Raw genomic sequence first — 14,231 nt, forward strand, 5'->3', positions numbered from 1 at the left:
CAATTACCTTAAACGAATATATATTCAACTGCAAATTACAATATATAATACAACTTAATATGTAGAATACATACACATTACAAACAATAGGAAAGCGGGTTGACAGGCACGGGCACGGTAGTGCCTGTCAACACGCTAGTAAAGATAAAATTAGAAGTTATAAAATATGAAATAAATGTTTATTAATATAGGTATATATAAAGATGAAATTAGAAGTTATAAAAATGAAATTAAAAGTTATAAAATATGAAATAAATGTTTAGTAGTATAAGTATATATAAAGATGAAAGTATAACTTATACAATAAAATTAGAAGTTATAAAATATGAAATAGGAAAACCCAAAATAACTTCATGAAAATTAGGTTATGTTTTTCCTTTATTAGTAATATAGATATGCAACTTATAGTTAATATATTTGAGGTGGTTATATAGGATTATATGGTTTTTTTAAATTAAAATTTTGAAGGGCAAATTAGGAATATAGAAATTATGCCATGGTGGTGGTTACACCATGTTTTGGCTTTATATATAGTATAGATATAGATATAGATGTACATATTAAATGGTTGATTTTAATAGATCTATGTCAATTAACTTTCCAATACATTTTTATCAGTTTATTTTATATTATTTGGTTGTCATTTTCTAAATATAGTTTCACGGAAATATTACATATCAATGTTTATTAGAAAAATTTAGATAGAAGATAATGTTTACATAATTAAGATTTAAATAAATTTTGATCTTCATACTTATTTTGAACTCGAACAATGTTTTTAGCTTTGTTGGGACCGAAGCTATGCATTGTGTTTAATAAGCTAAAGTTTTTAAATTATTTACATTTATCAATTAGTTAATTAATAGATTTATTAGTCATTAGTTTTTTCATTTCAGACTTTTCAACTTTCATACAATTTATAATGTTGAATTAATTTGTGTAGTCGATATTGACTATAGTTTTATACAAGGACCATGGAAAAGAGTGATAGATATTCAAAATATGGTCAAAATGATTAGTCACTACATATAACTTTCTTATTATAATTTGAATTCCATTACAGTCAATGAATTTTCTTTGTGGAAAATTAGCAATGATTTTAGAGACGACGGTTTTGACTGTCCTTTTCACCCAACATATTCAAAGTCATTCAATAATTTGGTTTCTTTGTTTTTAATAACATTTGTACCTAATTTTATTATTATATAGGAACGTAATAAAACGTAGCCACAACAATTTCTTACTTTATATAGACATATGTACAAATTCTAACCACATATACAATATCTAACTACTATTCTGACTCACAATCTTATGTTATAAATCTTTTATATTTATTATAACTAGCATGTTAAGAGTATGTTTTTCTTATTGCCTTCTAACTTTTTCTTTCCTTTAACAATTCAAAGATTTTCATTCAGATAATTCTTACATTTTTTTTATTCAAATTATAAATAGTATGCCGTTACTATTCTTATAACAACTCAATGTATGACATTTTTTTACTCATCTTCTGTATATGACATTTTAATTCAAACATTTTCTTTCAAATTATAAAATTTAACCCTTCAGAGGCAACCAAATGTATAATACTATTCATATAATAAAAAGGGGAGAGGTAAAATATGTAAAAGGGAAAGAAAAGAGACATACCTAAAGGTTGGAAGAAGAGACGGGAGAATAAAAATGGAGTCGAATCCACGCTACCAAATAAATGAAGAGAAAAACTGTTTGATGCACATTATCTTCAAAATGGAAAAAAAAGCAATTAATATGGGAAGTGGGAATGGGAGAGAGGTTTAAGAATTGCTCTGTATCTTTTCTTAAATTGATGGCATCCATGAAAGAGATATACGCATCAAACACAATGAATGAAGATGAAGGCAATGATCTTCATCATCAAGACATAAGATCAAAGAGAACAATGAAAAAGAAGGCAAGATGAATGTGAAAAAATACATCTTGAACTCTATATTATTGAATGAATTAACCAGATGAATTACAGATGAATTTATAGCAAAAGTAAAGCCAATCACTACTCTAACTAATTGGCACCAAAACTGAACAGAAAAAACAGACTTTCCCAAAGAGGAAAAACAGAAAAACCAGAAAAAGAATTCTAAAAATAGAAAGAAGTGGCAAATCACAGTTTTGACTTGAATTGACTTTGATCAAGGGAATTATGTGGCTGTTTTATCATCCCCCCACAAGCTGGAATGTGAATGTTGGACATTCCAAGCTTGGATGTTAGAGAATGAAAGGGGACATTAGGAAGAGCCTTGGTTAAACAATCTGCAAGTTGATTAGTAGTGGAAATAGGTAGAAGATGGACCACGTCTTCTTGGATTCTTTCTCTAATGGAGTGACAATCAATCTCTATGTGTTTAGTTCTTTCATGAAACACGGGATTGGCAGCAATATGAAGAGCAGATTGATTATCACAATAGATCATGATAGGGGTGACATTAGTGACTTGCAAATCAGGGAGAAGGAAACTCAACCACCTTGCCTCACAACCTGCCATGGCCAAGGCACGATATTCTGCATCTGCAGAGGACCTAGAAACGGTTCTCTATCTCTTGCTTTTCCAGGAGATTAAAGACTTTCCAATGAAGAAGCAAAACTCAATGATGGATCTTCTTGTGTCAATGCAGGAACCCCAGTTAGAGTCACTAAAACCAGAAAAGTATCATTCTGAGATGGGAATAGGAGACCTTTACCAGGGGCATTCTTGAGGTATCTGACTACTCTTAAGGCTGCTTCGTAGTGAGTATTAGTAGGTTTGGCAAGGAATTGACTTAAGTGACCCACAGAGTAGGCTATATCGGGCCTAGTATGGGTCAAATATATCAGCCTCCCAACCAATCTTCTATATTTCGAGGCATCACTAAGTTGGGTACCAGATTGACTATAGAGCTTTACTACAGAGTCCATGGGTGTTGTAGAAGGTTTAGCACCAAGCAGTCCTGTATCATGAAGGAGGTCCAGGGCATACTTTCTTTGACATAGGTTCATTCCAGCTTTTGATCTTGCAACTTCCATACCAAGGAAGTATTTGAGCTCTCCAAGATCTTTTATGTTGAACTCCTTGTTAATGAGGGACTTGAGTTGATCAATTTCTTTCATATCATTGCCTGCAATAAGCAAGTCATCAACATATACTAGAATAGTGGTAAAGCTATTGAAATTAGACTTGGTAAATAAATAGTAATCAGCCTTGGATTGAGTATACCTGTATTGAGTTAAGACAGCAGTGAGTTTGGCATTCCATTGCCTGCTTGCTTGCTTTAAGCCATACAAAGATTTCTGTAATTTTCAAACCAAAGAATTGCTTTGTATGGACAAGCCAGGACGCAATTTCATGTACACTTCCTCCAACATATCTCCATGTAAAAATGTTGTGTTGACATCCGTCTGGTGGATATGCCAATTATGAATGGAAGCAAGAGCTAACAAGACTCTAACAGTAGTCATTTTAATGACTGGACTAAAGGTCTCAAAATAGTCAAGCCCTGCAGTTTGAGTATATCCATTTGCAACTAACCTCGCCTTATATCTATCTATAGTTCCATCAGCTTTATGCTTGATTTTAAATATCCATTTACAACCTATAGCTCTCTTATCATCAGGTAATTCAGTAAGTATCTAGGTCTTGTTTGCATTCAAGGCCTTTAGTTCATTGTTTATGGCCTCCTTCCAATGATCATGTTGCATAGCATCTGCATAAGAAGATGGCTCAATAAGGGAGTTTAGGTTGAGAATGAAATGCTTATATTTGGCTGATAGTTTGTCATAGGACATATAGGTACTTAAAGGATATTTGGTTTTAGATGTAGGAGCCAGAGAGAGGAGGTAGTGATAGTCTTGGAGGTGTGCAGGGGGACCTCTCATTCTTGTAGATCTTCTGGGATTTGAGATGTTTTCTTCAGGGTGAGGAACTTCATTATTAACATCCTGATCAATCATAATTTCCTGAACAGGATTCTCTTCAACAGATTGTAAAGAATAAGAAAAATCTAGAAAATTGTCATTAGATGTGAAAGAAGAGGTAGGCAAAGAATACTCATCTTTCTTCATGTCAGCAATATCACCATCATTGTTGTGAAAAGGAAAAGATTGCTCATGAAAAATCACATTTCTAGATATAAAAGTCTCTCTAGAATTTAAATCATAAACAACATATCCCTTTGTCCCATTTTTAAAACCAAGGAACACACATTTCCTAGATCTAGGATTCAATTTCTTCCTATGATTAACTAATGTAGATGCAAAGCATAAGCAGCCAAAAACTCTAAGGGTCATGAGATTAGGATCATGTTTAAACAAGATTTGATAAGGTGACTTATTTAACAAGTAAGGACTAGGCTGCCTATTTATGAGAAAAACAACATGACTTACTGCATAATTCCAAAAGCATTTAGGGAGAGAGGATTGAAACAATATTGATCTTGCTATTCCTAGTATGTGTTAATGCTTTCTCTCAACTATACCATTTTGTTGAGGAGTTTCAACACATGTGGTTTGATGCAAGATACCCTTCAAAGAATAGAAATCATTAAGCTTAAATTCAAGGCCATTATCAGTTCTTATACATTTAATGACAGCATCAAATTGAGTTTTAACAAAATTGACAAAGCATTTCAGCAGAAATGAGGATTCAGATTTAAGTTTCATTAGGTAAATCCATGTATGTCTAGACTTATCATCCACTATAGTCAAGAAATATCTATGCCCCAATATGGATGGAACAGAGAGGGGGGCCCATATATCAACATGAATGAGATCAAAAATATTAGAAGATTCAAAGGCACTAATTGAAAAGGCAATCTTTTCTGTTTTCCAAAATAACATGCATCACAAGGGTCAATATTGATTCTAGATTGAATAAAAGGGAATTGTTTGTTCATGACTATCAATTTTGCATGAGATAAGTGACCTAGTCTTCTATGCCAAACATTGTTATTACAAGAATCAAGGCTATTGACATAAGCAGCAGAATTAATAGGTAAGCTAGTGTTAGTTAGAGCATATAATCCCTTCCTGTTTTCAGCTACACCAATCATCTTCAATGTATTCTGATCCTGAATCAAACATCTCAATTTTGAGAAAACTAACTTGCAATCAAGAGCAGATGTTAGTTTAGATATGGATATGATATTGAAACTAAATTTGGGAATGTAGAGAACATTGGATAGGTAAAGATGATTGGAGAATAAAACACTTCCTGAAATAGAAGTGATAACTTCACTCCCATCAGGTAGTTTAACAGTTATAGGTTGGATGTGATTGAAGGATTGGAATTGAGACAAAGTGTAGCACACATGATCTGTGGCACCAGTTTCTAGGATCCAATCCCTCGATCTTAAGAACTGAAAACAGAAGGACTTACCTGAAGGATTAGAACTCATCTGATTGGTTATGTGAGAGGGTTGATTATTGTGTTGCTTCATCATGGATATGATAGCCTATTGTTGATCCAATGTGAAAGGCATAGAAGTTTTGATCCCTTCTTCTTTCTGGTCCTTATCAGTGACTTTCTGATCAGCATCAATGCTTTGTTCAAGACTAGTGACATTGTTTATATTGCCATTGCTATTGAGCTTAAAGCTTGGGGGAAAACCATGTTTTCGATAACACACATCAATGGTGTGACCACTTCTATTGCAAAAGGTGCAAATTTTGTTATTGTTGCCTCTTCCAGCGTATCCTCTTCCTCTACCAGTAAAACCAGAAGGACCATTTGTGTATCCTTTTCCTCTCACTCTGCCTCTTCCATATGATTCATCTGAGTTGTTGGCAAGAATTCTTGGATCTTCAAAAGGTAGATTCATTTGTCTTTCTTGTTGCATCAAGAGAGAAAAGACTTTATTTATGTTGGGTAATGGTTGCATAAGCATGATCTGAGATCTCACGGCTGAATATTGTTCATTTAAACCTTTCAAGAATCTAATGACATAGTCATTCTCCCTATAGGATTTGATAATGGGAATCAGGTGGCAGTGGCAGTTGATCTCACATAGGCAAGATGGTATGGGTCTAAAATTGTCAAGTTCTTGCCATAGATTCTTTAATTGGGTATAGTATGCATCGATAGAAAGATTTCCCTGTCGCATGCCATACAATTCTTCTTGCAACTCACAAATTTGAAATTCATCACCTTGATAATATCTTTCTTTGAGGTCATTCCAGACCTCATAAGCTGTTTCCAACCAGAGAACAGAAGGGGCTATAGAGGGATCTAAGGTTTGGTTTATCCAGGACAGGACAAGGGTGTTACATCTATCCCAAATTGGGAATAAAGGTTGGTCAGGTGAAGGCTTGGGTAAGGTACCATCAATAAATTGCAGTTTGTTTTTGGTTTTCAAAGCCATTGACATGGCTTTCGACCAGTTGTGGTAATTCTTTCCAGTTAAAGGAACTGAAACCAACATTATCCCTATGTTTTCATTGGGATGCATATAAAAGGGGCTAGAAGGGTCATTCATAGGATTCATGGTCATGGCAAGAAGACTTGAAGAAAGTTGATAGGAAGAAGAAGGAAAAACAGAAGCAACGAAAGATTGAAGAAAAAGGCATACAATGAAGAAGAGGGATTTGCGCAGCAGAGCTTTACTTTCTAAAGCTCTGATACCATCTTAAATTGATGGCATCCATGAAAGAGATATAAGCATCAAACACAGTGAATGAAGATGAAGGCAATGATCTTCATCATCAAGACATAAGATCAAAGAGAACAATGAAAAAGAAGGCAAGATGAATGTGAAAAAATACATCTTGAACTCTATATTATTGAATGAATTAACCAGATGAATTACAGATGAATTTATAGCAAAAGTAAAGCCAATCACTACTCTAACTAATTGGCACCAAAACTGAACAGAAAAAACAGACTTTCCCAAAGAGGAAAAACAGAAAAACCAGAAAAAGAATTCTAAAAATAGAAAGAAGTGGCAAATCACAGTTTTGACTTGAATTGACTTTGATCAAGGGAATTATGTGGCTGTTTTATCATCTTTAAATAAAGATATTAATCTACATTGACTTAGTCATAATTTATATAAACATAAAATTAGAATTTATAAAGGGAAAAATAGGAAAACATAAATTACTCAATGTGTAGTTATTTTATGTTTTCCCTTTATCTATTAGTATAGATGTTCAATTTAAGTTGAAATAAATAGTTATTGTGTTAATGGTCGTTACTTAGGACTATGAGATTTTATTTTTTTAAATTTAAAAATATTAAGGGCAAAATGGTGAATTGAAAATTAATCTATAGTGACAATTACATCAAATTTTATCTTTATATATAATATAGAAGAATAGATAATATGGAATTATTCAAGAGGAACCATTGATCCAGTTCTACTTAGGTGTCACTAGACTAATAAAATGGTCAAAATGATATAATAATATTGTAAAAACCTCACATTGTCAATACATACATTTTAACTCTATATATTAAAATTTTAATGTATTTAGAATACATGTCTATTGTTTATTGTCAAGTGAAGGACAAATATAGATATATAAATTATAAAAATAATTTCAATTATTTCCATATTGAAATATTTTCATTATAAATAATATATATATACACAAAATAGATGTAGATAAAAATATCAGAAGAGGTTGAAATGGGTGAATTATACTAATATTTTGGTTAGCAATTAATCAAACACCAGGAACACCACAAATATGAGGTGAGATACACATGCACCAATACCATTATACAAAAATGTAGATTAAAATCCTTTGAATTAATAGGGTATCTTAACCCTTCACCACCCTTGATTCCTAAACCACTTAGTCATTCCCCTAGCCTCAACCTACATGTGCCATATGACTCATGGCCTACATAAAATGACCCAAAAAAATTCGATTTACAAAGATATTGAGCCAGGTAGCCACAAGGTCGAATGTTTCATTCCAAAGCAGAAGTATTCCATGAATGCTCCTTTCGTGGCCAATTCATCGATCTACGTAATTAAAATATCAAAATTTGAAGAAACCTCGTAAAACCGGGGGAAATAGAGTGTGTCATACTTTGTGGTCATTTGCTAAATCATGCTTCAACCGCAGCGGCTGCTTCTTCGTCTGTAGAGTCAAATGATACCATTTCTTCGGTCACATCTGCGGTCGACAGCACCTGTGCCTCTGGCACCAATTCTGTCTCAGAACTAAGAAGCTTCTCCCTGAGTTTTACTGTTAATACTTGTGCACCGTCGCCTTGAGCGAGGAACTTCTTAAGAGCATCCTTACCATGAAAATTCTGGCCATTATAATGATAAAACGAACCGTGTTTTGAGATGAGCTTGTGTTTTAAGCTCAACTCTATAATCTCCGCGTCTCTAGAGATACCCTTGCCAAACTCAAGCTCAAACTGTGCAATTTTAAATGGAGGGGCAAGCTTGTTCTTCACAACCTTGACTTGAACCTGGCTTCCTAAAGTCTGCAAACGAAAATGACATAAAGAAAATACTATTCATACCAGAAATCGGATTAATGCATTAAAAACAATCTGAAGAAGATCGTGCACTTGCAGAGATCACATATAATATACGAAACACACGAGAAAAGAACCATATTCCAAGATAGCTTGTTGAATAGGGGTAGCTTCTAAGGGTGAGTATAAGAAAAGAACCATATTCCAAGGTAATGACATAGTATTTTAGGAATAGCCCTTCCCTAAGAATTCACAAGATTTGTATAAATAAATCCAATGGCTCTCTCTTGTACCAGAAAAAAAAAAGATGAATCTTTCTCTTCCGATGAGAATAAAAAAAGGTGGCACAATGCACGAGGCTCTTACTTAGTATGGTCTGGGCAGGTAGATATCCGCAATCTTACCCCCACAAGCAGAGAGACAATTAAAATGATTCTATTGCTAAATCCCATGTCTAGTTACAATGAGATGATATCACTAAGTTCAAAAGATTGACATCCACATTAGTCCAAAATATTACTTATTATGCTTATTTGAAACCATAGGCAATACTATAGCAGGAAGCAAGAGAAGAACAAAAAAATAATGGATGATTTGTACCTCTTCACCTTTCTTGATAAGCCCTATTCTTTTAATATTTAGCCGCACGGACGCATAAAATTTCAATGCATTACCACCACAGGTAACTTCAGTAGGCCCACCAAATCCCCCGAAAGTCGAAAGCTTTGACCTCACCTGAAGAAAATACAAAGAGTACCCATAATTAAAAGATACACTTCATTCTAGCAATTTGAACAAAATTACTTGTGCCAGAAAGAGAATATCTTTATATTCTTACATGATATATAAGCAAGAATAAAAGAAAATAGCATTCATGTCAATAATATTTCTTAAGATCGAGCAACTATCTCAACCACGTGAAATCATTTTGGTCTGGCAGAACAACGCCAAGATGCCACAAGTTTAGGAATTGGTTATAACCGGAACACCGATACATCAGTGCCAATAGATCAGTATCACATTCAATCAATTCAGATAATCAAGAAAGCAACAGAATATCCAACACACTTTCCATCTTCTTAGTTTAGAACTTACCAACAACGAAACTTGCATTTGTTAATTTCCACAAAATCATTCAGTGGCATTAGCAAATGAAAAAGGGTGGTGCAAAAGAAAATACGGACTCATGTAGTTGAGTCAAAATAACTGGATCTTTTAGGTTGTCATATGCACCATTTATGTCATTATCCGAATAGAGAGGAAACCAAAGTTTATTATCAACACAATAAACTAAGAAAAGTTATAAAACATACAAATTACACACAAACTCATCAATCATCACTATGAACCTAAAAGTCGACTAACCAAGCTCAGCCACCATTAACAACTGTGGCTTAGTAGAAAGTCAAGAAAAAAGTCATAGACTAAGAGAAATTAGTAAACATTGGACTAACCAAACATAAGTTTTCTATACATGCTAAATTGCTCGAGTTAAAATAAACTATAATATATTAATATTCACAATTTCACTATAGGAAAATTGATGACATTGAAATTATTAGCCATAGCAATCACCTGGTTTATAAAAATCAATACACACTGTGAAAGTGACAAGGAGTGACACAACTTCCTAAGCGCCTGGCTCATCAACCTAGCTTGCATTGCCATGTGAGCATCACCCATCTCACCATCAAGCTCACCTTTAGGAACAAGAGCAGCCACCTATACGTGAAAACATGACAAAATGATAGTCGTTCAATCAAAACTTATATGAAAATCAATCCAGTGAAAGAAGATAGCAATAAAATAACTGAAGATTCCAAGCCTTATAAAGTAAAAAAAAATAAAAAGGCACAGTTTTTTTAAGAATTTCTAAAATTCGGTCCTATGTTTCCTAAAATGTGTCAAGTGCAGAAACATATTCACATCATATATTTCAGGGGGCCAATTATTTGCAGCAAATATCTCTACGTGATGGCTGATAGGCCTCATCAAAAGTATTAGTTAGATAAGAATTATTTTTGTCGTATATACTTACGCTGTCAACAACAATTACATCAAGTGAACCACTACGGATTAAGGTATCCACAAGACTAAGTGCTTGTTCACCACAATCTGGTTGTGAGAGTAACAAGTTTTCAGTATTTACTCCAATAGACTCTGCAAGTGCCTTATCAAGTGCATGCTCGGCATCAACAAAGGCACAATAGCCTGCATGATACAAACAAATTATTGTCTGCATAAACCATCCTTGTTATAATTATTAAACAAATGGAAACGGTAGAACATCGGCCAAAAAATTAACATGCCCTCAGAGATAATTACTGTGAAATTTAAATAATACATACAAATTCTTTGTTCTCGATTAATAGAATAAAAAAAGTGGAGGGTGACAAAAACCTCATTCATACAACTAGAATTATTGAAGAACATACAAATTTTTGGCATAGTATTGAAGCGGGGATTGATATAATGAGAACCTTGTATAGAGTTAAAATACCAAATATTGACTTCCAAATAATATTTGTCAAGAGAAAAACCAAAATCGAAATAAAGAAGTACATAAAGAGAAAGGGGAAAATATTAGAGATTTATAGCAATTGTGACTGCCATAACAACAGCTGTCACATTACTACCATTGTCATATACACAAAAAGGAAAAGCGATCGTGCTACTATGTCTAAATCCAACAAAGAAACAAAATAGACATTACAACTATCACTACAAAAGTAGCATGCAAAGATATAACGATAACCTCCTGATTTTTGCGCCTCTGCAATCACATGTAAAGCAAGAGTTGTTTTCCCAGAAGCCTCTGGTCCAAATATTTCCACAACACGTCCCTACAGAAATCGTAGTTACAAATAATCAGCATATACCTATTGTGTATCGTTTAATTAAACAAAAGATATCCCCTTGTTTTTCCCATTATATAGTATATATATCCCAAATTATGATTGTGGACAAGGGCGGAGCTAGAATTTTAATCCTAGGATAGCCGGGACTAAAGAATAGATATGCATCTTCAAATATTCAAGTCAAATAAAATCGAAAACCATAAAATAATACTAGTAAAAAAATGAAATAAGTTCAATTCATAATCAACATGCTATAATTTAAAATTATTCATTTCCAATACAATTGAATACAAGACAACTATAAACTCATATCTTGACTTTTAAAGCTGTGCTTGAATCACTGTTTAAGATGATAATTGATAAACATTTCATCAATCTCCTTCTCAACCATGCCCCAATGATATCATATAGAGACTAGTATAACTTTTTTATTATTAATGGATCATTTCCATTTTACAATGGCCGTATAATACTGAAAAATACAATGAACAGATCAAATGAAATTGTAAGTTTATATACTTGTCAAAAGGAACTATGCAAAAGAAATGTGGAGGGAAAACTAACAAATTGAGCCTCATGAAAAGCTTTGTCTTCAACAAGTCAGTATATTAAAAAACATGTTCAACATTTGTTCAGGTACAACTGAAAATTAATCTTCTCCATGCAAGGAACTAAGAGTGAGTACCTTCGGAAGGCCACCGACTCCTAGTGCTATATCAAGAGCAAAAGAGCCAGTTGACACCACAGGTATATTTTTTGGTGAAACAGTACGTCCAAGCCACATGATAGATCCCTTTCCGAATGTAGAAGTGATCTGATCCATGGCTTGTTGTAGGGCCAAATCCTTCTTAGACATGTTCTCTTCACAAGAATCACTTCCATCTGATTTAGACCGCCTTCTACCTTCAGGTGTATAAAAACAAAATTATCATCAAATTAAAATAAGCACAAACTCTACGGGGGGAAACTCGGATGGGAGAAGGAGATAAATCTTGCAGGAAGAAAAAACAGCACCTCCTAATGCTGTATTTGTGCTTACTATAACTCAGATGCAGAAAACTCATGCAACATATAAAGTTCATTTTTCATGTTAGGTTCAAACTGAATAGGCACTAAGGCTTTCAGGTTTCATCAGAATCCCTATTTTACAATTAAGGTATTTATGTCAGACCAAAACGGAATAAATCCTTAGCCAATTTTCAAACGGCTCAATCTGCCATTCACTAAATGCACATTAGGATTCACTGCAATAAAAAGTCAATGCTTACAAATTATTATATTTTTCGACCGTGATCAGGTTCGTAAAGAGGGTAGTTAGAAAGCAAGGGTTAAAAAAAAGTTTGAAAAACCTTTAGTTGAAAAGCTCAACTTTTGAGAAATGCCCGATGTTCCTTGTTTGAAGCCCTGCAAATGAGAGCAAGCAAAAGTTATCTATTATCATATATTTGATAAACATTTCTTCAATCTTCTTTTCAAGGTAAGCAATCATGTAATCTAAGGACTATTAGTACTTTTTAAGATACTAAAGGGTTCACTTTTATTTTACAAGAGTGATATAGAATTATATTTCGTTCTCCTAAATGCAATTGAAGTCTTATTAACCAGGACAACTTTTGACCGAGTAAACTGTCACTGCCAAGCAGAAACAATTGGTTATAAAGGTTAACAAGTGATATGGCTATATTATACGGAAACAGATACTAATTTTTTCAATAGACCAGATAAAATTGTAAGTGTATATTCACAAACTTGCCAAAAGCAAATATGTCAAAGAACCGTGGCGTGGAGCGAACACTAACAAATTGGCCACAAGAAAAAATGTTCTACTCAACAACGTATTTAGTATATAAAAAAGAATTAACATTCATTCAGGTACAACAACAGAAAAGGATCTCCATGCCAGAACCTAAGAATACCTTTGGGAGGCCACCGATTCCTAGTGGTGCATTAACAGCAAAAGAACCAGTTGACATCACATGTACATTCTTCTGTGTGACAGAACGTCCAAGCCACGTGATAGATCCCTTTCCAAATGCAGAATTGATATGATCCATGGCTCGTTGTAGGGCAAAAACTTTCTTAGACATGTTCTCTTCCTTCAAATCACTTTCGCTGGGTTTAGACCGCTTTCTGCCTTCAGGCATACAAAAATAAAAATACCACCAACTTAAAATCAGCACAATACTCTTAGAAAGAACCCAAATGGGCCGAGTCTAATGTTAACTCATCGATCATCATTACATCCCGGTAAAAACTTTAGCTGCAAAATCATTTACCCATTGACAATATTTGCAAATGACAACCAATATTAAGGCCTAAGGGATATAATTGACTAGGAAAGTTATCACAATAAGATTAGGGATTGATAACAATTATTAAGTTAACAATGCATTTGTTTTAAAGTAACATAAAAATCCAAAAGACTCAACAAATACTATAACCCAAAAATTATCACCTAAATTAACAAGAATCAAAACATATTACTGGTATAAGCTATAAAGAGCTTTTTACCAACACCATATAAGCTTTCTCCACAATGAAAATGTTTTAGATTTTCCCATGACAGTTTCATAAAGATGGTAATGAAAAGAATAAACAAAAAAGTTTTTTGAAAAACCTCTAGTTGAAAAGTTGAAATTTTGAAAGGTTCCCAATATTTGTCGGTTGAAACCCTGCAAGTGAGAAAAGCAGCATGGTAAAAATGTGCAGAAAGTAGAAGAATGTAACAAAATTTGAGGGTAAATAAGAGAAGAAGGTTAATAAATATAAAGATATAAAAGAAGAAGAAAAAAGCATTTGAGGCATCACCGTAGGAAGTTGAGGTTGCGAGACAGAACGTTTCAAAAGAAAAGCGTTGCGAAGCAGACTCGCCATTGAAGCAGCCACTACTACTTCTTCCCACCTTTTTATTTTACACTCAAAAGTCC

The 14,231-nt window shown here is 33.6% G+C and overlaps 2 protein-coding genes across 4 annotated transcripts; both read right to left on the bottom strand.

Annotated features, from left to right (window-relative positions):
- LOC109327630 (uncharacterized mitochondrial protein AtMg00810-like) lies at positions 2,596-3,474 on the bottom strand. Its single transcript, XM_019560804.1, has 2 exons — positions 3,344-3,474; positions 2,596-3,232 (listed from the first exon to the last, which is right to left on the bottom strand). The coding sequence occupies exons 1-2, from the start codon at positions 3,472-3,474 to the stop codon at positions 2,596-2,598; spliced, it is 768 nt and encodes a 255-aa protein (XP_019416349.1).
- Positions 7,696-14,221, bottom strand: LOC109327348 (DNA repair protein recA homolog 3, mitochondrial-like). 3 transcript variants are annotated; one of them, XM_019560455.1, is made up of 10 exons: positions 14,113-14,221; positions 13,922-13,976; positions 13,221-13,438; positions 12,654-12,708; positions 11,990-12,207; positions 11,202-11,289; positions 10,485-10,657; positions 10,022-10,168; positions 9,047-9,181; positions 7,696-8,452 (listed from the first exon to the last, which is right to left on the bottom strand). In XM_019560455.1, the coding sequence occupies exons 1-10, from the start codon at positions 14,176-14,178 to the stop codon at positions 8,066-8,068; spliced, it is 1,542 nt and encodes a 513-aa protein (XP_019416000.1). In that variant the 5' UTR covers positions 14,179-14,221; the 3' UTR covers positions 7,696-8,065. The 3 variants fall into 3 exon arrangements, with proteins under 3 accessions (XP_019416000.1, XP_019416002.1, XP_019416001.1); XM_019560457.1 differs by lacking the exons at positions 12,654-12,708; positions 13,221-13,438; XM_019560456.1 differs by lacking the exons at positions 11,990-12,207; positions 12,654-12,708.

The sequence above is a fragment of the Lupinus angustifolius genome, chromosome LG15 (assembly GCF_001865875.1).
Source record: "Lupinus angustifolius cultivar Tanjil chromosome LG15, LupAngTanjil_v1.0, whole genome shotgun sequence".
Taxonomy (NCBI): Eukaryota; Viridiplantae; Streptophyta; class Magnoliopsida; order Fabales; family Fabaceae; genus Lupinus; species Lupinus angustifolius.